General features: G+C 44.7%; 1 protein-coding gene across 2 annotated transcripts; it reads right to left on the bottom strand.

The window, feature by feature from the left end:
* Window positions 1–1246: 1246 nt before the first annotated feature.
* LOC112103249 (nuclear transport factor 2) lies at window positions 1247–25125 on the bottom strand. 2 transcript variants are annotated; one of them, XM_029912030.1, is made up of 5 exons: window positions 25006–25125; window positions 17272–17343; window positions 11234–11332; window positions 6013–6169; window positions 1686–1774 (listed from the first exon to the last, which is right to left on the bottom strand). In XM_029912030.1, the coding sequence occupies exons 1-4, from the start codon at window positions 25102–25104 to the stop codon at window positions 6059–6061; spliced, it is 381 nt and encodes a 126-aa protein (XP_029767890.1). In that variant the 5' UTR covers window positions 25105–25125; the 3' UTR covers window positions 1686–1774; window positions 6013–6058. The 2 variants fall into 2 exon arrangements, with proteins under 2 accessions (XP_024050681.1, XP_029767890.1); XM_024194913.2 differs by lacking the exon at window positions 6013–6169 and having other exon boundaries at window positions 1247–1774.
* Window positions 25126–25558: the final 433 nt, after the last annotated feature.

Here is a 25558-nt window from a genome sequence, read left to right on the forward strand (position 1 = left end):
AATAGCTTTGCTTGATAGCAGTAGCCCCTGACCATGAAGAATGGCCCTTTTGTATACAAGGGTCTTTCTGCTAAGGACTAATCCTTCTATTACAGGATTAACAGAACATTGTGATGCTATTTCTAGAGCAGAGAAGCAGTAATAGGAAATTAACAGTCTGTTGCTTCTATTCCTTGTTGCCCATTTAAAATTGAGGTGAACAGCAAGTTAGAGTGGAACAAAGACAGTGCGGTTAGCACGTCAATGAGAGAGCCCAAGGACTGTTTTCAGGAGAGCTCAACTCCCATTTAGGGACCAAAATACGTGACCAGACCTTCAAGAGAGCTGAGCACACTGGGTACTGAGCTCTCTTGGAAACCTGGCCGTAAGTGTCACAATAGGAGCAGCTGAGTTCTGTGCACTTTTGAAAATCTGGACCCATCAGGTTAGTCAGCCGTAAGTGACGTGAATGATGCAATCTATTTAATGTGGCATCTTTTACTATGAAAAATCTAGAAATACTTGAATATAGGAATCCCTTCCCCAATGAAAAGCGGCCCCCTCTGGAGTGGCATGCAGCAGCTGACTGCACATCAACAAGAACACTACATACTGGTTTAGAACAGAGTTTGAATGCATACCCAATTCAAACCACAGGGGAAGTTTAGAGGCTGAATGTAGTTACTAGAGTGGGAATTTGGCTAGGACATTGGAATTAAATGCAATTTTGAGAAGAGGGGGACATGCAAAAAAACAAAGTTCTATAGGCAATTCAGAAAGCTGGAGGCTACATTTCCCAGAGCAGTAGAACACAGAGGAAATACAGTTGGCATATTTAGCTGGAAGGACTTAGCGATGACTGACACCATAGCAAGTGTTATGACAGACATGTAACTAATACATATTGCCATGATTGTCAACTTTGTGCATTACCTTCTGTCTGTTCTCCATAAAATAAAGACTAAGAAAAAGCTTAAACAACTGAAGTCTGACTTTTTACAGAGCACATGAAAATATGAGCCACAAGCCTCCACCTTTGGCTGCTGAAGGGGAAGGGAGAGAGGAAGAGATCTATGGCCAAGGCATGTTTGGACCGATGTTCAGCTGCAAGAGACGTGATGGGAGTGTACAGCTAAACTAAAGGGTTAGGTGGGTTTTCAGGTTTGTAAGTGTTTGCTCAGCCAGGTAGACACAGGAAATCCAAAGAACTGACTAAGACTTCATGGTTATGCACTCAACATCCAAGTCATTAAAACAATTTAAACTGTTAAGAAAATCTCATGGTTTTATTATTGTATAATGTAGCATTGAGACATCTGAACAAATCAGTATCTGGGCTGTACAGGCTGCTGTTCTTTCCTTTCGTTTCTTTGGGTTACTAGAGCAACTGGTCAGTACATAAAGACACAACCTTTTGCATTATGGATTCTTTCCAAGGCATGCTGGTACAACACACATTTCTCTTGTCAAATGCAGCTAAGTCTAACTTCCAAACATCATGCACAAGAAACTCATCTAGTGACACAACGTAAACTTGGCAGAAGGGCAGGTCATGGATCTTGCTCGCTCGCTCACTGCAGTGTTGCAGGTTTGTGTATGATATTTGGAATGTTCCGTGAGTGTGAATATATCAGTAAAGGAGAGGAGAAAGAGAAAGCACAGGTGCCTCGGGGGTACCAGCTCAGCCGTAGTTGTGCAGTGCTAGCCTGAACATGTCATTGGTGCAAACCCAGGCATCATTGATGTTCTTTAATATAAATATCTGGTGGAATCCTATGATAGGATCTTCGTCAGCCTACGGAGAGAGGGGGGAAAAAAAAGATTTTAAAAAGATCTTCACTATGCCAAATATATTCAAACACGTGGAAACAAGATTCACCAGCTGATGCCAACAGTGATGTCATGCTCTACAATGTACCTTACACCTCCCAACAATACCATTCACCTTTAAGATAGCCAGGGATTTCTCCTCTTAGATGTTCACACCATATTTTCAATTCAGTGATGTAGGATTTCCTCAGTGCAGCGTACCTAAAGCCAGAGTTTCTCTAAAGCCACTGGAGATTTAGCACAGATTTATTATTGTTACAGCAGCACTTGCCTCCTACAGATAAAGATGCAACTGCACTCACACAAACTGGTGGTTTCAGCAGTTCTATTTATTCTGGCCCCAAAAGAATAGCCCAGCGACAAACTGAAACAGTCATTTGGTTAAGTGTAAAAAAGCCATATGAAAGTCAATGAAGTAATGCATTATGTTAAAATAAACCACAATCTGGTAAGAAGTTAGTTTGTGACGTAACTGCCGTGCTGGGGGCTGGCCTCAGAAGGGAGTTTCCATGGAAGTCAGCAACAGTAACATGGCCTAAAGATGTAGCACCATGGTGGTTTAGGGAGAAGGTTCCAGAGGGTGGACCACGCGGAGCTGACTGGTTACAAGTTACTAACTCTTCTCTTTGTTTCCAGTTGCTAGTCTACATTAAGAAAAGCTAAATACGTGAAGTACCATCATAATGTTACTTTTCCATGTAAGCAATTGCTGGAGTTGCCATGGGATGTCCTGGAATGACGAATGAGGTGTTAAGTATCCATGAGGATCTTTATAAGATGTGGTTTACATTAAAATGTTTCAAAAACCCAGATTTGGGGTATTTAATGCCAGGTTATAAATAATCAGTAACTGAAACTGTTAGTTTGGAAGGCACTACGCTCAGCCTACACACACAACGCTCTGCCCACCACAACCTCAAGAACTTTGGCTAAGTCTTGCAGTCACGTATACCTGTCTTCAGCAGCACTGCTCCTGACCAGGTTGATGGGTCACTTCAAGGTGACCCAAGACCCAACCCAGGGCCAAGTGAAGAACCAAACTAGACTCTCCAACTCAAAGCCCATACCACATGCTTTAAGAACTATGTGTTTGTTAGTATGAGATATCTGTGGAACAGAAACATGCAAGTATTCTTCAGAAAGTGACTTAATACAGCTTTAACCAGAGAGGCCAATGGTTCCCTAAGAATCTATTCCCATCTCACAAGAGATGGAACATTCTGTGGCCTCGTACGAGTGATTTTCATCTCTTCTCCAAAGGTTTAGAGATATATTTTAGAGCTGCCACAAACAAAAGTTGACACCACTGCTCCATTCTTCAAATTATAAGAGTCTGCATCTTCCCCAACCAATAGCCATGGATCGAGAGCATCAGATTCAATTGCTTTGGCAGGTCTGCAACTCAATATTAAATCAAGTATTTTCTATTCTCTTCTTTTTGAGCATAAATAAGCAAGTAAATCTAAAGGGAATTCCACTGGGAATAGCACTGTAGTAGCTCTGAAGTTCTGAATAGAGACTTCATGGCATCAGCACAGTGTGAACACAGAAACTGCCAAACCAGATTAGACCAATGGTCCAGCTAGTCCCATTATTCTGCCTCTGACAATGGCCAGCACCAGATGTTGCAGAGGAAAATGCTAGAAGCCTACAATAATGGAATAATCCACCCTTATGGGAAGCATCTCACCTCATTTAGAGATTGGTTTATGCCCTGAAACATGAGGATTTATATCACTCCTAGATTTAACCTATCAAATATAACTATGGATTTTCTCATAATTCATACAAATATCTAAACCTTTTATGAATCCTAAACTCTTGCTAGTGCTTGATATTTTGTGGCAAAGACTTCCACAGATCTGTTGTGTTCAGTACATAGAGGAGTATTTCTTTAACAGTTTAAAATGCATGCCTTCCAATGTCCTTTGACCATTCCCTATGTCTTTGGGAGAGAACCTCACAAAGGGCTATGAATGAAGCTAAGTGATTACACAGTAAGCAGTAAATTCCATCACTGATAAGAGCTTGTTTATTGGCTTAATTTGGGCTGGGTTTCCATTTCCTGATGGATACTGCTTAGCTGGGATCACTTCTTACCACAGCCATCAACAGCCATTTAAGCACACTCTTTTGCTTGCCTTCCAGCTTCCCTTGTTTAGTCTGTTGTGCCTTTATTATTGGCTGCATGCTACCTCCATGCTAAGCCACGGATTTTAACTGCAGGGTTGGACTAGGTTCTCTTTTTGTGATTCCCCTTTCCAATGGGAAGTGTCACTATGCTGGATTTTGGTACCTTTTCTCTTTGAGGATGTTGAGCATAGTTACACTGCAGTCACTATTATTTAATGATTCAACTAGAGCTCTGATCAACTCCTTCAGAACTAGCTGTTTCAAAAAAATGTAAATTGCTTCTTTAAACCTTTGCTGACCAGACTGACCATAGGAACGGCCATATGGGTCAGACCAATGGTCCATCTAGCCCAGTATCCCCTCTTCCAACAGTGGTGAATGTCACATGCTTCAAAGGGAATGAAAGAACAGGAAAATCATCAAGTGAGCCATCCCGTTTGTCCAGTCCCGCAACTTATCTAATTCTTTTTTGAACCCAGTCATAGTTTTGGCCTTCACAATATTCCCAGGCTGACTGTGTGTTGTGTGAAATCTGCTGCCTATTAATTTCATTGGGAGACCCTGGTTCGTGTGTTATGTGAAGGGGTAAATAACACTTCTTTATTCACTTTCTCCACACCTTTCATGGTTTTAGTAATCTCTTTTCCAAACGGAATGGTCCCAATCTTTTTAATCTCTCCTCATATGAAAGCTGTTTCCTTAATCATTTTTGTTGCCCTTCTCTGTACTTTTTCCATTTCTAATATATCTTTTTTGAGATGGGGCGACCAGAACTACATGCAGTATTCCAGGTGTCAGTGTACCACTGATTTATATAGTGGCATTATGATATTTTCTGTCTTATCATCTATCCCTTTCCTAACGGTTCCTAACATTCTATTAGCTTTTTGACCAGTTTATCGAATGAAGTCACCCATTATTACTGCTTTATTTGATTTTTGTTGCCTCCACATTGTACACAGTATTTTTTCCTGACCCAGAGGCCATCAGTACACAACTCTACTAGCATATTTGTGTAACTTGGCATTTGCATCTCTGCAGACTTGACTGAATGGGCCTCTTCACTCAAATTCTGTCTCATGTTTTAGGGAGTCTCCTTAGGTACAGTTCTACTCCCACCACCTCTGCATATGTTCCAGGGACTCTCAAGGTACAGTACTACTCCCAGCAGCACTGCAGACTAATCTGCCCTTCCTTTTTAGCTGGTTACTAGGTATCACCGTGTCCCACTGATTTTTGGAGACCAACCATGTTTCAGTAATACCATTCAGGTCAGGCTCCTCTTCCACTGCCAGGCATTCCACTTCATCCCGTCTGCTTTTTACGCTTCTTGTACACAGACAGACATTTATCTTTGGTTTTGGCCCCCATGCCTATTTTACAGCTTAGCTCTGGCACCCAATTACTGTTCTGGAATGTCTCTCGGATCTCATGGCAAAGAATTAAGCTACGTCTACACTACTGACCTTACAGTGGCAGAGCTGTACTGCTGCAGCTGCGCCTTTGTAAGGTCTCCTGTGTAGCTGCTCTATGCAAGGGGGAGGGAGCTCTGCCGCTGGCATAATTAAACCACCCCCAACGAGCGGCAGTAGCTTTGTTGGCAGGAGACGCTCTCCCACCGACATAAAAGCACCGGTGTGGACAGCACCGTCAGTAAAACTTACATCGGTCAGGGGTGTGTTTTTTCACACCCCTGACTGACAAAAGTTCTACCGACAAAAATGCTAGTGTAGACATAGCCTTAATGTCACAGGTTCTTTCAGATTTTCATCATGTCTTATCTGGCAAGTTTCAAACAATGCTCTAAGTGTTTACCATGCATCACAAACATCCAAGTTTCCCAAGTGATACAAGCTGCATATTCCCTTTTTCAATTGGACACTTTACATACAGAATTAGTTATTCTAAATTCATTCTGTAGTAGTCACTTCTAAAACCACACCCCATAAAGGAGCATTTGGAGAACCACAGGTTTGCCATATTGCTTTGAAAATGCACAAGCAACAGCCATGCTACTCAGACACTACAAGATCAATCAAGGTGTAAGAGCAAGCAGAGAGCATGCCTTACTCAGGAAGGAGGGTGAAGACCACCAGAGATGGAGAGAGGGCAGAGGTTAAACGTTGTGGAGGGCTAGCCTGAAGACTTCATTGGTGCACACCCAAGCACCTTGAAAACTTTTCAACAAAAAGGTTTGGTGGAAACCTAGAACTTGGTCATCGTCTGCCTGAGCAGGAGAAAAAAAGACACGTAACTAGACAGAAACAAGCTCCAAGAACACAGGGTGCCATAGTCATTGCTGGATTTGGCTGAAGCAGGTAGAAACTATGGGCCTCAAACGCTGTCTCCTCTTCCTGTCTGAACAAACAAATGCTCATCAGGGAAGGGAGAAGCAGCAAGAAGTGATGGGAACAAAATTAGGATACATGGGAGAATTTAGTTTATCCTTCCCACACTAATTCTAGATGTGTAAAGTAATGACAAAATACTAGCCCAGCTACAAAATCTGCTTGCTCATCCTGACCATCATGATTATTAAAAACCACCCCTGCCCCCAAGATGAGTTTTGAGAGGCTAGTTTAATATCTGTTTAAGTTTTGCCAATGAAAGCGTGACTGATGTTCTGTTTCTGCTCAGATACAGTAAGAATCTAGAGACCCATCACACAATCCTTCTCACACCAGCGCACTGTCCCTTGAGAATGGGAAGTAAAAAGCATTCTTACAGACCACTTTGCTGGTCCATCCTCTTCTGTCTCGTATTCAACGAGATCTAAGGATGTGAGCCTAGGTCCATTAAAGGACACAGCCTCAGAAGCACATGGACAGAAAGTGGAACATCTTATTACTTTTCTAAAGCACTCCGAGGATAACATGTATTCAACAAAATGGAGGTTTTGGGGCTGAAGGATGAGACTTTGAAGCATGCCTAAGGTAGTTAGGAGCACAAGTCCCACTGACATTACTTGGAACCTGTGTTCCTAGGTCATCTGGACACATCTGAAGAGCCCACCCAAAGCCCACAGCAAGCGTGTCTGCTTTTTTAGTCAGCATGTAGCAAACATCTTTCCTTTTGCCCTTCCTGACATTTCAAATGCTTTGTGCCTCACTCAGGTTACTTCAGTGCAGTCCGTGTTTTGGAATGTTTACTAGCAAATGCCTGCACAAAATCGAATTAAAATTGAGAGTTTAAAATTGAATAACAGGTTTGGAAATTTTTGCACTAGTCTCCATGGTGCTTGTAAGTATTTGGTATTATGGTCCTATGTACTAGATTAGGAGCCAGGAGAACTGGGTTCTTTTGCTGGCTCTGTCGCTGATCCGTTCTATGACTTTAGCTAAGTCACTTACGTTCTGTGCTTCAGCTTCTCCCTCTGTAAAGTGGAAAGCGTGATATTTTTTCCTCGCTGTAGCATGCTTTGAGATCTACGGATCAGTGCTGTTTAGGAGCTAAATGTTTTTCAGAAGTTAAAGATTACATCTAAATAACTGGATGCTTGCAGCCCTCTGGCTTTGTTACTGCTGTTTTGGTAAGATCTGAGTATCAATAACGCCACTATTAAATGCACAGACTGATTCCAGTCGACTGTGTCTATTTTTCAGGACTAACACAAGGATATTACAGTGCATCAGTTTCAAATGTGTGCGTATTCATAAGTCTTCTGTCCACGTGTGACAGCTAACCTGACGGATGGACAGGACAATGGATATTTTATGCATCTGCTTTACTAGGAGAGTCAGTTTGCTAAGCTTCGGTGTAACAAGCACTGATGAGGATTTTCCTTCACGCTAAGCGGAGGCAAATGGAATTGCAGTGACACACAGCACATACAAGGAAGAAGCCAAGGCCAGCCGTCACTGTCCATTCAGATCGTGGGTCCAACTGTAACATCTGGTGCCAACATGAGCCCCAAAATGCTAAACCAGGCACGTTTAAACATAGGAGCCCAAGTCTGAAGACTAAGCTGTCTGCCTCCTGCTTCTGTACCCAACACGAACAGAAATGGAGGAAAGGTGCAGACCCTTTGCTACAAGCTACATTAATGGTTTGACTCACTTCACAGGTAAGGAAAAAAAAGATGATTCAGTGCTACACCACATGGTGACAGACAGCTGGCAAATGCTTTGTATACGTAAGCAGTGTATATCTGTTAAATATCCACATGCACTGTCCCGTGATCCATGCAATACTTTGCCTTGACTTGCCAAGTTGTACTTTTCATAGAAGGATAAAGAAGTTAAAGATAAGTTGAATCTATGGCAGGGGTAGTTAATAGGCAGCCCGTGGGCCAAATCTGGACAGCCAGATGCTTTTGAACTGACCGTGACATCTTTTTATTTACTTCTTATCATCATTATTGTTTTTGTATGATTTTCTCTGGAGTCTGCATTTTGAAAATACCTCGACCAAGAAATATGGACCTTGACAAACAATAATTGCTTACCCCAATCTATAGCATCAAAAAGTGGTGTACGAGATAGGTCCCTAGACTGCATTGTCCATGGTGAGGTCCATCCTACTGCAGAACTAGAAACCTAACAGTTTACAGAGCCTGTTCCTTAAGAAGATTAAGGGCAGGACCCTACAGCCACAGGATTTACCCACAAATACATCCCTGGCTGCAGAATTGTGATCCACTCAAAAGACAATCCTACCCTTTATGGTGATGAAGATAAACTTGAAAACATGAGCGGTGTAACTACTGCAGCTTCATCTGCCCGAGATGGCAGAGAACCTGAAAGTGCCTCAGATATGAACGGCCCCTAGTCACCTCAACCAGGGCCCCATGCTAAAACTCAGATTGTCAAATTTAGTATTCCCTCTTCACCACCACCTCCCCCGCCCAAAAAGAGAGACATGGAATTCAGCATTTTTGCCATGGAATAGTTATTTGCTGCAGCCAGGTGCCTGACATCTCACTCTGCAGTTTTCCTCACTGGGGTTAAGTTCATTGTTTATACTGCATGTTCGCAGCACTGTTCCATGGAAGCAAGCTGCAGAGGCTAGTGGACCAGAGCTGGAGTCCAGCCTGCAGCTAGGGACCCAGAAGTATAGGTTGGCCAGCTGGGCTGCCTGTAGAACAGTGCAGCAGCCAAGGCTTGGGAAGCCAGAGAGATGAACTTCTGAGGTCAGCTCCATGTTCGCCTCCCACCCCTATTCCCAGCCCCACATGAGAGGGAAGCGGTTCTGAACAGGACTGCCTGGGCAGTTGCAGAAGCAAAGGCCTAGGCTACCTGGAGAACGCAGTGAAAAGCACACCCTTGAAAATAATCAATGAGAATTTTCACTGATGAGCCACAGCTTGGGGGGAGGGAGAAGAGGGGGCATGGTGGGAACAGGAGGGACAGGGGGACATAGATTGAAACGCAAAGGGTAATTTGTGATGGTACAAGGTAGTTGTTGCTGCCATTTACTATCTGGGCTCCAATTATAGGGTAATTCTCGGTCTTCGCTAAAAGAGGAAGACCTGTAGTTTTAGGTTTCAATAATGTCCAGAAGCAGGAGGTGTGAGGCCAAAAGCTGCTCTTCCCCACTACCCAACATGAGCAAGTGGGGCAGATCAGCTCCTTTGGGGGCTCCAGGGGATTTAAATAACTCCGATCCAGCCTGACTCTTTAGTCCATCCCAGATTCTGCTGGAGGTTTGATGACAAGAACACGCTGTTTCCAGAGCCATTTGAAGGAGTAAACGTTGACAGTATTCCGTGAAGGAAACGAGCATGCTAGCCAGAAGCTGGATGGGCTGGGGATTCTGTCGGGGCAGCATGCACTTTCACGGGACCCAACGTGCTTCTGGCACACCTCACTGAGTGTTAAGGCAAGTTTAAGATTTCCCAGTAAAGGGCAAGTCCTGGCTTTGGCTAGTTTCTTTAAGGAACTTTGTGGCCTCAAGGACAAGACAGCTCTTATTCTAAACAAGAAACCCAACAAATCCTCTCAATCTATGGTCTTCAGGCCTTTGGAAGCACAGCTGTTCCCCCAGAGAGGTGGAGGGCCAAAATGAGGTTGATTTAGTTCACCAGCACAGCAGAGGTGACAATGTATACATTGTGTGTTCAGGGCAAACTGAAGCCATGTGGGTAAAAATAATCTGGAGTAGCGTTCCCTCTAATTTTTCCCACTCATGTGCGGAATTTTGTTATGTGCACCAATATGGAGGTGATGTCTGACAAATCACCTCCATATTGGTGCACAGAATAAAATTAATTGGGGGGGGGGGGCCACAAAGGGGCCCCCCCCCCCCCCCCCCCAGCCCTTTCCCCGCCGGCAGCACACAGAGCTCCAGAGGAGGGGCCTCCCTCTCCCCGCCGGCAGCAATGAGCGAGCTCCCGGAGCCAGGGGAGAGGCCCGCAGCAGCCCTGCACTCCCCAACTTGCTCCCCTCCCCAGTCCCCGCCCACCCCCTACCTCTCTCCTCTCCAGGCCCCTGCTGCAAGGCCCTTTACAGCCTGCCGCGCAGCCACGCAGCTTAGAGGGAACTTAGATCTGGAGTAGCTTCAAGAGAAGGGACCTCTTCAATGCTAGATGGCATGAGCTCACTCAGACGATATTACCATTCCTGAATCAGTTTTGGCCAGAAAGAGGCAGAATAGGATTGCAATAACTCCGATGCAATCCCTGGGGATCTGACCCAAGTGCCGTATCAGTCAGCCCTACTCTTCCCATACTGCGGCTGACTAACCTTACCCCAGCTGCCTGCACAGAAATGGAATAGCCAGGCTCCATTATAAGGACTGTCAACTAATATGAAGGACTACTGGACTGTCCTTGCACTTCCATGGACCAGCTGTACCAGAGGGCAGATGGAGGCATCACAGCCTGCACTGCTAAACTGTATGAACAAGGTAACCAAATTTACACCTTCCTGAAGAATTATGAACCAAGCTGCCACTAAACAGAAAGTGCATCAGTTAAGACAGTGGTTCTCAACCCTCGGTATTGGATGCGGTCCACAGTGATAACTAGGTTGAGAACCACTGAGTTAAGACCTTTACTGCAGCCATGACCTCAGTGCGAACAAGAACAGCAGTACATCTAAAAGGCCAAACCAAAGAAGTGATGCTTCACATGACATTGCTGAGGTGCAGTGGTTTTACGAAGGGCTTTTAATCTAGCACGGCAAGCAGTCTCTCTTGGAAATGTTCTACACCAGAAGCATGACACCCCAATGTAGGCATGAACAGGTGCCTCCAAGGTACAGAAGCTGTTTTACAAACATCAGATGATTAAGTATCCTGAAGAAAACTTCAGGACATTAGCATTTGTTTCCCTGTAATGGAAAGGAGAGTTTACCTTAAGTTGTCCCACAACCATACTAAGTATACAACTGTCAGGCGTGGGCTGGTGGTCTTGTGACGTGATGCTGTGCTGTATTTTTTGAAAAGGAAGGCTCTAAAATGAGAAGGAAAAGAAGAGGGTGAGCAGATAGGAAGTGTTCCCCTCCTTAGAATATATTATACAATACACATTTCATGTAGGAAATCAGTTAAGTGCAGTGGCATAAGAAGCTGAACTAGTTTGGAAATAGACACAAGTTTATATTCTCAGTGCCACAGAAAGATGCAGGGGGTCAGCAGAAAAACACAGGTACTCAGTTGAAGACTTTCTACTAAAGAACAAAATTAATTTTGCAGAGAAACAAATACTCCATAAGCCCCATCTCAAAGTGCAAGTCAGATTTAGCAGCTACCCTTTTAACGAAAAACACTGTCCCTCTGGCGTGACAACTTGGACTTGTTCCTTCCAGCCCTGTGAAATGCTGCAAGAAATCTTCACCAGAGAGGCCCTTATAATTATGTTATTGTAGGTTCTCATCTCAGAGTCCCCATTCTCTTCTCCCTTTCGTTCCTTTCTGTATTCCACTTTCTAGCATCTTCACTCCTCTTATCTGTTCTCCTCAGTTATTTTAGACACACAGATATGATGGCAACTGAATACTGCCAAGCTAAATTCAGCTAGGTTGACCACAATCAGCTAACCCATTTTTAAAGAGGTTGAACCTGGTCTCCACCAGCTGCTAAGGAGTGCTTAAAAAGCACTCCCCTTTTTTCTTAATCTAACTAGACAGTGCTGTATGTTCGCTTTATAAATGAAGTGAAGCTCTGTTCAATATGAACTTTCATACTCGTAAGAGCTGTATTTGAAACAAAAGCTGTGCTAGTATCACTGAGGCAGGTGGCATGCAATTTGAGATCCAATACCCATTGCTCTGCCAGTAAAGACCACAAACTTTTGCTTTCTCATCTTAGCTGCCGGCAGAGGGCTCAGAAATGTCAAGTTTAGTCAAATGTACCTGTAGGGAGAGCGTCTTGGTTTCTACATGGGAGGAAATGCTTCCCTTATACTTTGGAAACTGGTGCTTTCTTTTAATATAGTCTGGTTCAGTAAGCACCTCACATGTGAACAGCTGATGAGCACTGGATTTGAGAGAAAAGTTGGGCATGACAATTATATTGTTGGTCTGCAGAAGGGAATACTCTATCTATAGCTAATACAGCAGGTTTATTAAGTTCAGCATCATACACAGAATATCTTTGAGGGCACAACAAAAAGCAGCGTTTAGGAGCAGGTCAACGAACGCCCATGTTGGTGGCAGTGAATTTGTGCACCCAACACATGGCAGAGACTCTAGAAAGCAGATGTTTGCCGTATTGGTGATAATGTGGCTGCCTGACACCAAGTGCCATGGTTAGGTTAGACCAGGACATTCATTCAAATCCCCTTGCCCATTTTCCTCTGAGCCTCACTTTCTGATACATTTCCCCAGGCTGAATCGCTGAGATTTTAGCAGAACCCTGCTTGCTTTGCGATGTCCCATAGCTCCTCACCTGGCCCAACAGACCTAGTGGCTGCTAAGAAAATTTGCAGGAGGTGGATTGAAGGGGTTTCACTGTAAGATGCCATCTGAGTTTATTTTGGTTGCTGGTCCCCTTATATGTGCTGGTGTCTTTTTAGCATAAGTGGTCCTATGTAATGGTTATGTGCTTTTCACTTACAAAAATAAAGATTTTAAATCCAAAAAAACCTTCTTCAGAAATGCAAGAGAAGAATCATATAAGATTATTCTGGTAGTTAAGGCAATAGACGAGGATTCAGGAGATCTGCATTCAGTTCTTAGCTCTGCCAGACTTTCTGTGACACCCTGGGCAAGTCCCTAATCTCTGTGCCTGGGGCTATGGCTTCATGGTCTTATTTAGAGTTAGCCATCTCCATGTAAAAAAACACTCCTTTTTTGCAATGAAGATACAGCCTTCACTCCTGAGCTGTAAAATGGGGATAACACTACTTCTCTTCTACCACCTTGTTTTTATTTAAATTGCAAACTATTTGTAGCAGGCACAGTCTCTCACTGTGCGTCTGCCACTGGGGCCCTGATCCTGGGCGGCGCCTCTAGGAGCTACAGATAAAAGAGTCACAATTAATAATAAAGGTTTTGCAGACCTAATGACACCTGTGCTACCCTGATGCCTTTAGTGGATTTGCACCAGTGTAATGGATTGGAACTAAGTAAACAATTCAGTTGATGCACAAGAACTACAGGCCAGGTCCCTCTCAGCTGCGTTGGCTCTGCAGGGTTAACGGGAGCATTCACAAAAGAAATGGAGCATAGAGTGAAGATGCTCGGCACTATCTGCACTCCGCAGGCCCTTTCAGAACACAGGCGTTTAATTCCCAAAACTCAAAATGCTGGAAAACCAGGATAAGGAATTACAGTGACACTTGGCACAGAACACAGACAGTCTTCACCATCCCCTTCCCTAGTGAGTCCTTCTAGGGAAATTACAGGATCTGGCATGTCCCTCAGACTCTGCCAACCAGCAGCAAGTGCTCCCTGAGGTACAGTGAGAGTCTGGTGGCCTGTATGGATAGCAGGGCTGATTGGGAGCTGAGAAGGGCCAAGAGAAAGTGGCAGGGAGAAATAGGGTACTGGTCTGTTCCCAAGTCCTAGAGACATCTCCGCATGGGACAGAGTTAAGGCTGTTTGGGGATATATGTTTCTACTCTATATAGAATCTTATCCTGCCCTCATCACCGGAGTATCTGAGTGCCTTCCAGCAGTGGGAGAGAACTGTATGTGCTTAGTTCCTGTGGGAGTTTGTTTCACATTCTTGCACTGGCCCTCAAGAAAACTCCATCTCCTGCACAAACAAGCTTTTCAGTTCTGTGTGGGACATGTCACCTTAATTCAACATTTCCTGACTCTCCCCCACTCGTGTTTTTCCCCATACTGCTAGCCTTCTCGTAAAGGGAAGTTTAACTCCACATATCCTGGTGTGCCACCATTCCAGTGCTGGGAATTAAACTCTCCAGGGACACAGCCCAGTGATTGTTGGCAGACACTGCCTATATCGTTTTAGGCTGCGTCCAGGGGAATCAGCCAAGGAAGGATCTGCGCTCACAGCTGTTGAAATCTCAGATCAGCACCACTTTCCGTAACTCGCCTGCTAAACGGTGTGTTGAGAGGGGCAGGGGGAGAGGTTAAATCACTGAGCCTCTGATTCACTGAGCTCTTCCTTGAGAAGCCAGAGCCCAACTTCCCCCTCTCCCTCATGGATCAGGCAGGGAAACTCCCCTGCAATGATGCTCACAAGAAACCTGAGGCAGGTGATGTCTCTACATTTTCATATGCAAGAAAGGTCAGTCAACGGGCCCAGGTTTTAAATAACAATTGTCTGAGTGTCCGGTGATCACAGTCACTTGTCTGGCCTGGGGATGCCTCCTAGACTGGTCTTCCTGCTCCTACCTGGGGAGCCATCCTGCCTTTCCTTTCCAGTCAGGAACAAGGGAACACCAGGTAAACAGAGGCAGTTTTGTTTTGAATTGGAGAGTCCAAATAGTATAGGATAGAACTGACATGAATACTTTCCAGATTGAGATTTAGTGTTTGAACAACACTCATCAGCATGGTCACGTTCAATTTAACACAAATCCAAGAGAGAACTCCAGAGCCACCCTTTGAAAAATGGCATGTCTATAAAAGCACTGCTGCGGGCCCACCAGGGTCTGTTGAGCTATCATACAGCAAAGCCATCGAAGGTGAGAGATTTGGGCTGGAGGTGGAATTGTCAGCTCCGATACCTGCTGAAGTTCACCTTGTTTTTCAAGAGACGCTTTTCTAGAGCAACCCACAGCAATAAAACCCCACCCAAATCCCAGCCATTGGAAAACCTCCTCAAGCTTCCGCTGCTCAGAACAGAATCAGTCGACCAAGCCTGGATTCCCATGGATGCAGACAAATGCTAGGTCCTGTTCAGAGAAGCTCTTTGGGAGAAGGGATTTTTAATCCAGGAACTCCTAAAGCTTGGAACTGGGCGGCCTTCCCCATCTCTATTTCCTGTACATTCAAGTACAAATATCCTTCATGTGCGCTTCCAACTCCATCACAGGAGGTCAACAACCAAAGACTATTTCTTGAAGAAATGTCTTCCTTTCTAGAGGATCAGGTTGCAGAGTCTTCTGGAGAATTGTGGAGTAAAGAGAGTCCCACAATAGCAGGACTGTGCAGCACAATCTCTAGAGGAACAGGAGTTTGTGCACTTATAGGCCTTGTATGTGCTAAATTAACTGCATGAGCCACCTTGCAAAACAGAAATTAAGAGATTATGGGGAGTGTAGCAGGGTGGTCACCCGCTCCTGCCTGGGGAGGGTTAAAGCCAGCCCTGCAGAGGGCTGGGGCTGTGGAAGGAAAGACCTGGGCTGATTGGGAGAAGCAGCTGCAGCTGGGCCATGCCCCAATCAGAGCCCAGCTGGCCCTATAAAGGCTTGAGCCAGGAGCAAGGCGACACTCTCTCTCTGCATTCAGTGAGAGAAGGGCCTGGCTGCAGGGAGCTAGAGACAGGGTACCTGAGTGGAGCAGGGCTGGGGAAAGGCAGAGGAGCTGGGGAGCTCCAGCCTGGAAAGCCCCAGGCTGTGGCCTAGCATTGGGCCAACAGGTACTGGGGGTTGCAGAGGGCAGCCCAGGGGTAGGCAAAGGCAGCAGGTCCAAACCCAACCTGGCCTGCGATGAGTGGCGTATACTGCAGTCTGCCCCAGGGAGTGGGGCGAGATGGTGACTGGCAGTAGCCTTACACTGAGGTGAGGTGGGGTTAGTGGGTGGGGGTTCCCCTGGGAGGGGAGACCCAGAGTGGGTGGGTACTGCCAGAGGGCAGCACCCAGAGAAAGGGGCACCGGGGTCCAGGGAGGGACACAGGGGCCAAGCGGTAGTGGATCACCAGCCTGCAGAGGGCGCTCCGGGTTGGAAATCTAGCTAATTCCCGGAAGAGACCAGCAGGAGGCACCGCAGGGGTGAGTCCGCACCCTTACAGGGAGAATTAACAGCCCACTCTCTGCAGTAAGAAACTGGGATTTTTAGGATTTCAAAGCACTATTTTCTGGAGTAAATGAACTCCAGAAACTGACAAAACTGGGAGACTGCAGACTTTAGAGATGTACTAGGGAACTTGGTTTTCACTTGACAAGAGAATTGCATGTTATCTGTTAGCAGCAGCAGGTACACCTCTACCCCGATATAAGGCTGTCCTCGGGAGCCAAAAAAACTTACCACGTTATAGGTGAAACCGCGTTATATCGAACTTGCTTTGATCCGCCGGAGTGCGCAGCCCCCCCCAGAGTACTGCTTTACTGCGTTATATTGGAATTCATGTTACAGTGGGTCACGTTATATCGGGGTAGAGGTGTACTTTCATGCCAAACATGGATGTTTAGCATTGATTCTGCATCCCTGCAGGCCCTTGATTCACTAGAAGCAAGCAGTGTCCCCAAGGGACAGCAGAGTGTCTCTCGAGTTGTGAGTTGCAAAGGACCCTGGAAATCTAAGTCCCATAAAAGCAATATTTGAACACTGAGTCCTCACCTCTGAGTAAGCAACAGTGACAGAACTAGCAGAATCTTGTCCCATTAATAATGTCCCAGCCAGCCCAAGAAGCGAATATCTCAATGCTGCGAGTCTCAACTAGTGGACTGCACTGTGTTTTCTAATAACGTGCATCACAGGAAGAGCCAAGGAAAGAATACATTCAGGGAGGTGAATACCCCATACAGCCCAATGAGAGAGAATCCTGTGACAGAAGAGAAATGTGAACCTGTCTTACGCAATAGCTCAGAAGTGGAAAGGTTCCCTACACAGAGTGCTAGGGAATATGTTCTAAAGTTCCTAAGTGACTCAGGAGCCTAAGACCCATTTTCAAAGTTTAGATTCTCAGTCACTTCTGAACATGTGATTTAGACACTTTTGAAAATGTTACCTTCCGTGTGAGAAGCAAAACAATTTAGATCTTTAGAGCAGTTTCCCAAAACATTTTGTTTAGAAAAAAAACATTGCATAGACTTACGGAGAGTTTTTCAACTATAGCTGTTTTGCCCTGGCATTGCTGTCCTTCCCAGGTAAGGCATGATGCATCAATCTGAAACAGTCAAAACAAATTTGGTCACAGCCTGCTTGGGAAAGTAAATAAACTAATTCTCTTCAATAACGCCAGCAAGGGAAGACTTACCAATGCTATGCATGCACACAGATTTATCAGAGCTCAAACTGGCTACACTCAGCTTCCCTAGGAAAAGTGAGGCATGTAACTGTTTGCATGGTTCTCTACAGAGCAATTAATTATGTTATGTCAATTACACACTTGCACTGCCTCCTGTAGCTAACTCAATGGATTGCCAGTACTGTTAATAAGGGTAGGAGTCACTACTGGCTGCCAAGGGTACAAGGTAAGGAAATTAGTTACCTAAAGGGAGAGGGGGGAAAACAAATGCAGACGGAGCAATACAAGTAGTAATTGGTTTTTCCTGGTGGTCTGTGGGATTGGGTAATGACGACACTTCATAATCAGAATATATCGGTCAAAAAAGCTGCTTCAATTGTGTCAGAGCAGGTGGTGTTTTTTTCTGGAAACTAAAGGAGGACAGGAAGAGAAGTAAAGGACATCAGACACACCCAGAACAGATGGAGAGCATGAAGAATTTATGCTAACAAATCACAGAAATTTAGAGATTAGAAATAGACATGTCCTATCGGGGCCCCCAGATCATTCCAGGAAAGGCAGAAAACTTTCTAGAGAACCATTCTAAAACTTCATCCAGGGTGGTTTTCAAGTGATTCAGACAGCTTCCATTTCTGAGCCCTTTTAGGCTGTAAGAGGCAAGAAGCCTGCCCTCTCAGTGGTCCACTAAAGCTGCTTATTATGAGCACCAGAACAAATGGCCACTAGAAGTTTGTTCTGACTGCATCCTCTGAAACTATCTCCTGTCAGACCAAGGCTATGGCTACACTAGGAGCTTACAGCGGCGCAGCTGAGCTGCTGTAAGCTCTCTAGTGTAGCCACTCTAAGCCAACAGGAGAGAGCTCTCCCGTCGACTTAATTAATCCACCCCCAATGAGCGACGATAGCTATGTCGGCGGGAGAAGCTCTTCCTCTGACATGGCACTGTCCACACCGGCACTTAGGTCAGTGTAATTTACATCGCTCAGAGGGTGGCTTATTCACACCCCTGAGTGACATAAGTTATACCAACATAAGTAGTAGTGTAGACATGGCCCAATAAGCTGGATTCTCTGAAGCATGAGCATTAAAAATCACACAATCTTCCTTTTTAAAATAAATAAATAAATCGTGATTTAACTGAGCTTTACGAAGCCAAAACCTAATTGAAAAATTTGCACTATTGCAATTTTTATTTTTATAATCAACTGAATTATAAGTGCAGTTTTTTAAAGCAGTTTTCAGTGTCATTAATGGTAGGATTTCTTATCTGAAGCCCACAAGAAACTGGAACATTAAAACTATATTTATTCAAAACTTCTTATAAATCCATAATAGTACAATATCAGTGTGTCTACAAAAAGCTTGCAATTTTAACACAGAAAAATAGTTTAGCATTTCAAAACAAAGTTCAAATTTGTGAAAGCTTTCTGTGAACACACACACACACACAGTTTTATCATTATTAATTTCATAATGCAACATTTTAAAATTACAATCCAGGATCCAAAATTGTTATTTAGTTACCTTAGAGTCCCATTATTCAAACTGACTGAAGGTGCTTTTAAGGCTTTCAGAATTTAAATGCTCAATAAGGAAAAAAGGAAAGTCAGCTTTGAAGACCTATCTGTTCTCCAGCAAATATCTGATTGCACTAAGCTGAGTGATGAAAACAGGTAATTCAACACCAGTAGAAGAAACTGGAGCTGTTAACAGTTGCAACTCTTCTTTCAATGTCGTCTTTCTTTGTTTTCAGCCAGGCTCTTTACTTGAGATTTCCATCTCTGAACAGCTGTTACATTTTTCAGTATTTCACTGGAGAAAGTAACTTTCTGAAATAAAGACAACAGTAGCCTGCTACAGCAGATACTGTCAGCAGAAACCCATTAAGTGCCAATTGCCCTGTTGTGAGTGGAAACTGGCACATGCAGGTATCAATCATATTTTACAAAGTGACATGGCATTAATGCACCATCATAATGCTTTCAGAACATGCACCACAATTGTAGTCAGTAAATTTATTCAGTCTTCAGGACTTCAACAATTTCAGCAATTGAACATGAATTCCTCGCTACAGCACTGAGGGCTACTGTTATTGACATCCACATCTAAAGCCAGGCCTCAGCACCCCTCTTCACACCAGTATTTGTCACCTTCTGGCAAAAACTCAACATCCTGTCTATACTGTTAGCAGATTTTCATTAACTGGCCACTTTGAAGAAGTGCTCCACCTTACTTCAGGAGGCATGACAAAGAAAGTGCACAGTCAATATGACCTGATATTCTCTCCTTCAAAGTCTCTTGACAGTAAATTTAGCATATGTGCAGATCAACCATGTTATTGGCAGAGATTTCCTCATCTTAGCCATATTGGCTGTCATAAGACTAGTCAGATGGCACTTATATCCATGCAGACCTTTTGACTATCACTAGCGGCTGAAGTCAAATACTCATGCAAATGTGAATGAGCTGAGATATCAATGCTTGTCATACAAGTAAACAACTTGTGCCTCATCAATAATCATAATACACAATCGGTTCCTTGTAAACATTATATGGCTCCATCTGAAAAGGATCTGGGGATGATAGTGGAGAACAAATTGAATATAGTCAACAATGTGATGCAATTTGCAAAAAAGGCTAATATTCTGGGGTGTATTACTAGGAATGTCATATGTAAGACATGGGAGGTAATTGCCCTACTCTACTCAGCACTGGTGGGGCCTTAACTGGAATAGTGTGTCCAATTCTGAGTACCACACTTTAGGAAAGATGTGGATAAACTGGACAGAGTCCAGAGGAGAACAACAAAAATGATAAAAGGTGACGTGACCTATGAGGAAAGGTTAAAACAACTGGGCCTGTTTAGTCTTGAAAAAAGAAGACTGAGGGGGGACCTGATAACAGTCTTCACATATGTTAAGAGCTGTTATAAAGAGGACTGATCAATTGTTCTCCATCTTCACTGAAGGTAGGATAAGAAGTAATGGGTTTAATTTGCAGCAAGGGAGATTTAGGTTAGATATGAGGAAAAAATTTCTACCTGAAAGGGTAACTGAGCTCTGGAACAGGCTTCCAAGGAAGGTTTTGGAATCCCCATCCCCGGAGGTTTTTAAGAACAGGTTGGACAAACATCTGTTAGAGATGGCCTATGTTTACTTGGTCCTGCCGCCGTGCAGGGAGCTGGACTTGATGTTCTCTCAATGTCCCTTTCAGCATCACATTTCTATGATTCTATTTGGACACTCACATGCTCAGTTTCTAAAACCTCAGTCTTCTCTTCAAACACTTCATCCACAAGACATCCAGTCACTGCAAACCCTGGTGGAGCAGCATTTCAACCTTTCTGACTTGTGACTGTTCAGTACATCAGAAGATGGTAGTGCTTACAAGCACAGCACCAGCTATTACCTTGTCAATTTTGTGTTATAGTTTGTGGTGTTCTCAAAACAAAAGATGAGAAAGATGGCCTGGGGGTGGTCTTTTTTGGTGCTGATGAACATTAAGTGTGAAACCTAACAGAAAACTCTGTGTAAAGTCAAATTCTACAGAATTGAGTACAGAATAGCCACTTCAGTTGTTTAAGACTAAAATGAGAAGAAAGTAACTTAAGTAAATGTAAATAAAAAACAGATGTAATTTTTTTTGAAGATAATGATTTTATCTGACCTGCTATACTCCGCACAGTATACTACATCACCTTGTTGCTTCCAAGCTGTTTATTCTAGTGGTTCATATTTAAGTTGGTGAAACACTTGTCCTTTCCCTTCAGTGTCATAATCACTATAACAAACTGCTTTCATATAACTAAGATCAGCAATATCCATTGGTACTTAAAACATGTCCTGTACCTTGTTGAGCTGCCACTTAGGACTAATTCAGTCAGGAACAAGCAGCTCACACTGGCCTCAGAGGGCTTATGCTCAAACAAGACTATTTTTTATTGTTCTTTCAAAATATGGCCAACACCACACTAGCCACCCAATTGTCCGGGTGATGAAGTGATCGCCTGTTAAGTGCTTCAGGGGATGACCTGTACATCCATTGTCCCATGCCCCCATCAAGTTACTATAGTTTAGGCTTGAAATTAGACAAAGGTTTCTAATAATCAAAGGAGTGAAGTTCTGGAACAGCCTGCCAAGGGAAACAGTGGGGGCAAAAAACTTAACTGGCTTCAAGACTGAGCTTGATAAGTTTATGGAGGGGATGGTATGATAAAACTGCCTACAATGGCATGCGGCCGATCTGTGACTGCTAGCAGCAAATATCTCCGATGGCTGGTAATGGGACACTAGATGGGGAGGGCTCTGAGTTACTACAGAGAATTATTTCCCAGGTGTCTGGCTGCTGGGTCTTGTCCAAATGCTCAGGGTCTAACTGATCGCCATATTTAGGGTCAGGAAGGAATTTTCCCTCGGGTCAGATCGGCAGAGAGCCTGGGGGTTTTTCACCTTCCTCTGCAGCATGGGTCACAGGTCACTTGCAGGTTTAAACTAGTGTAAATGGCGGATTCTCTGTAACTTGGAAGTCCGTAAATCATAATGTGAGGACATCAGTAACTCGGGCAGAGGTTATGGGTCTATTACAGGAGTGGGAGCGCGAGGTTCTGTGGCCTGCAATGTGCAGGAGGTCAGATTAGATGATCATAATGGTCCCTTCTGGCCTTAAAGTCTATAGCACACACTTTGTTCAAAAATTCAGTGAAGAATTTTTTTTAAATGCACGCACGCGCACACACACACACACACACAATGAGCCGAGTGGCTCTGTTGTGTGTGAACCCAGACCTCAAGCAGACTAGAAGCAAAATGAAATCCGTTTCTAGCCGCAGATTCCTGATGCCCTTTGAGAGTCAGCATAGAGGGCATGATGATTCAGAATACCATCTCCTTCATTTTGGTTCCTGTCTGACCAAAGCCTCAGTCTACTTTTTTTAAACGCCTGTTGCTTTAAGTGGTCACAGGGCAGACTGACTCAGATGCCTTTCTGGTCTTTGCTTCATTTCTGGAGAAAGGAAAGAGTCTGGCTTTTTTGGCATGGTCTGACGGCTCTGGGTATTTCCTGAGAAATATGTGTTTGGGCTTGGTTCTTCTTTTGTCAGAGGACACATGAGAAGGACTTGTCATAGCAGTGCGTGCCCTGGCTGTGCAGAGCTGGTGGAGGAGCTGTTGAGCAATCCTCTAACTGCTGAGCCCAGTTCAGGAGATCTGAGGAAGACAAACTATTGGCTACTGAAGATTCTGGCTGTCCTTGCTTGTGGAAAAAGGACCAAGCGTAAATGTTCGGTGATTAAGGGCCCATGTTCTGTAGGGATCCATAAGGAAGATGTAACTGCTGAAAAAGCTCTGCCTAAAGGTCCCTTGTGGACACTGTCTGTGAACATATCACTACAGGAAAAGTTGTGGTAAGGGGGTCCCTGCAGACAGTGGATATGGGAGCTGAAGTAGGGGCCAGAGGAGCAGAGCAAGAAGCAGTGGTAGCTCGGACAGACTGCTGAATTCTCGTGCATCCTCTGGAAAAATAGATGCATCTTCTGTGGAACTGCTATACAGAGGATGCAGGAGCTGGGGCATCCACCATGCCTGCTGATACCTGCATTGTGAAGGGCATGGGGCAGGCACTGCTCATGGTGGAAGTGGTGCCCTCAAAGCCCTACCAGTGCCACCTCCATTGGGCCTGTTCTGAAATAGCCACTCTGGCCTGCTTGCAGGAGGAAGTTGCAACCTGGGTCCTGTTGCTGGGTGAAGGGGCGTCCACCAATGCACAGTTGAAGGGGGAGCACCAGAGCATACACGTCCTAGTCTCGCCACCTTTGTTACTTCAGTAGTTTTCTCCACCCCGCTAACGCTTTGGCTGAGGAGTGGCTATGGTGGAGATGGGAGCTGGACAGCTCCAGAGGGGTTTAATCTGGGGACCCCCACAAAATAATTTGGAGCAAGTCAGGAGTAAAATTTTCAATTCTTGTGCTCGGAAGCGAAATACAGCATGGGATGATTTAGTTGGGAACTGGTCCTGCTTTGAGCAGGGGGTTGGACTAGATGACCTCCTGAGGTCCCTTCCAACCCTGATAGTCTATGATTCTATGAAGCCTGAGAACCACATGCTGCAGCTACCAGGCACAGCTGGGACTTCCCAAGCTCCATCTGATTGCGAGGTCTAAGCCTGCTTCCTATGCACCCAGCAAAAGGAAAGCCCACAGTGGGAATGGAAAGCCTGGATGTGAGGTACAACAATTTCCCTATGCCACTGTTCACCACCTGGTGTACAGGGAGCTTCCCTGGCACCAGCCTATAGGCAAAGAGAGTCACAGAAGGCAAAACCGAGTAGAGAGTAGCTAGACCTCAGACATGGCTCCACTCTGTGCTTGAATGGAAAATGAACACGGATAGGCTGTTCAGGCATAATTAGGGCCCTACCAAATTCACGGCCATGAAAATTGAATCACGGACCGTGAAATCTGGTCTCGTGTGCTTTTATCTATACTATACAGATTTCAAAGGGGAGACCAGCGTTTCTCAAATTGGGGGTCCTGACCCAAAAGGGAGTTGGCTGGGAGGTTGCAAGGTTATTTTAGGGGGGGTTGCAGTACTGCCACCATTACTTCTGCGCTGCTGCCTTCAGAGCTGGGTGGCCGGAGAGTGGTGGCTGCTGACTGAGGGCCCAGCTCAGCAACGCCCCACCAGAATCAGTGCAGAAGTAAGGGTGGCAATACCATCCCATGCCATCCTTACTTCTGCGCTACTGCTGGAGACAGCTCTGCCTTCAGAGCTGGGCTCCCAGCTAGCAGCCACTGCTCTCCAGCTGCCCAGCTCTTAAGGTAGCGCTGCCACCAGCAGCAGCACAGAAGTAAGGGTAGCCATACTTCAAACTCCACCCACACTATAACCTTGCAATCCCCCAATTCCTTTTTGGGTCCCCTACAATTACAACACCGTGAAATTTTCGATTTAAATAGCTGAAATCATGACATTTACAATTTTTAAAATCATATGACCACGAAATTGACCAAAATGGACCGTGAATTCGGTAGGGCCCTAGGCATAATGCTGGCTGTGGCACAGTCTTGAGATCATGGAGTGCACATTTACCTTTCCCATAACAAAAACAGCTGCTGTCCTGCTCCCAGCATATTCTTGGGTTTATAGATGCTGACCCTGATATCCCCAGTTCAGTTCCATCTTTGAGTTCCCAAACTTACCTAATTCAGTTTACCCCACTAACTAGCAAAACAAAACAAAAGCATGTGGCTTTTACACAGAGGTTTCATCATGGGACAACCTATGGTGCTGTCACAACCTACCACCAGTTGGTGCTATTATGAGAGCAGCTGCACGAAGCAGGCAGGCAATGCTAAGAAGAAGAGCTAGACGCGAGAGGGGCAGGGAATAAATAATCCAGGAAGTGTGACTGAGATGACTAACATTTTGGATTTGGGGAGAAAAAAAACATCAGCTTTTCCAGTGCAAGAGTTTAAGATAAACATCAATGAAATCTGATAAGGGTTATGAGAACCCTCCTCCCACAGGAGAGAGGCAGATTTAAGAAGTGGTAGAGGGCCCTCACCCCCCTTCATTAGGTACTTACATACAGGGATCCTAACTGGGTCCTGTCTGTATCAAATATATGGTAGTAATGTTGTACAAAACTGGATCCAATCTGCTCCCAAATAGGCTTGTCTCCCATTCTGAATCCTCCGCCAGAGCCAGTGACTGTAAAAGAAAGTCAGAAAGAACAGTTCATAGATTCCAAGGCCAGAATGGACCATTGTGATCATCTAGACTGACCTCCTGTAGAGCACAAGCCAGAGACCTGACCCAAAGTAATTCCTTCAGCCGATCTTTTAGAAAACATCCCATCTTGATTTAAAAGTGGTCAGTGCTGGAGAATCCACCACGACCCTTGGTAAACTGTGTCAATGGTTAATTCTTCGCACCATTAAAAAGGTACACCTTATTTCCAGTCCGCATTTGTCTAGCTTCAACTTCCAGCCATTGGGTCATGTATGTTTGTTATAGCTTTCTCTCCTACACTGAAGCACCCATTATTAAATATTTGTTACCCATGTAGATACTTAAAGACTGTAGTCAAGTCGCCCCTTCTGACACGAAAGAGCAACCAAACGCTGTGTTCATATGTA

Source organism: Terrapene carolina, unplaced genomic scaffold (assembly GCF_002925995.2).
Source record: "Terrapene carolina triunguis isolate 2854851 unplaced genomic scaffold, T_m_triunguis-2.0 Scaffold166, whole genome shotgun sequence".
Lineage (NCBI taxonomy): Eukaryota > Metazoa > Chordata > Testudines > Emydidae > Terrapene > Terrapene triunguis.

What these genes read in the sequence shown, in the direction of transcription:
- LOC112103249 (XM_024194913.2), bottom strand. Translation starts at nt 25,104, where the DNA reads ATGGGAGACAAGCCTATTTGGGAGCAGATTGGATCCAGTTTTGTACAA. An exon ending in CCCAGTTAGGATCCCTGTAT is followed by an intron (nt 17,344 to 25,005) that starts GTAAGTACCTAA and finishes TGACTGTTTCAG; the next exon opens with ATTGATGCATCATGCCTTAC. An exon ending in TGGTTGTGGGACAACTTAAG is followed by an intron (nt 1,775 to 11,233) that starts GTAAACTCTCCT and finishes CTCTCTCCGTAG; the next exon opens with GCTGACGAAGATCCTATCAT.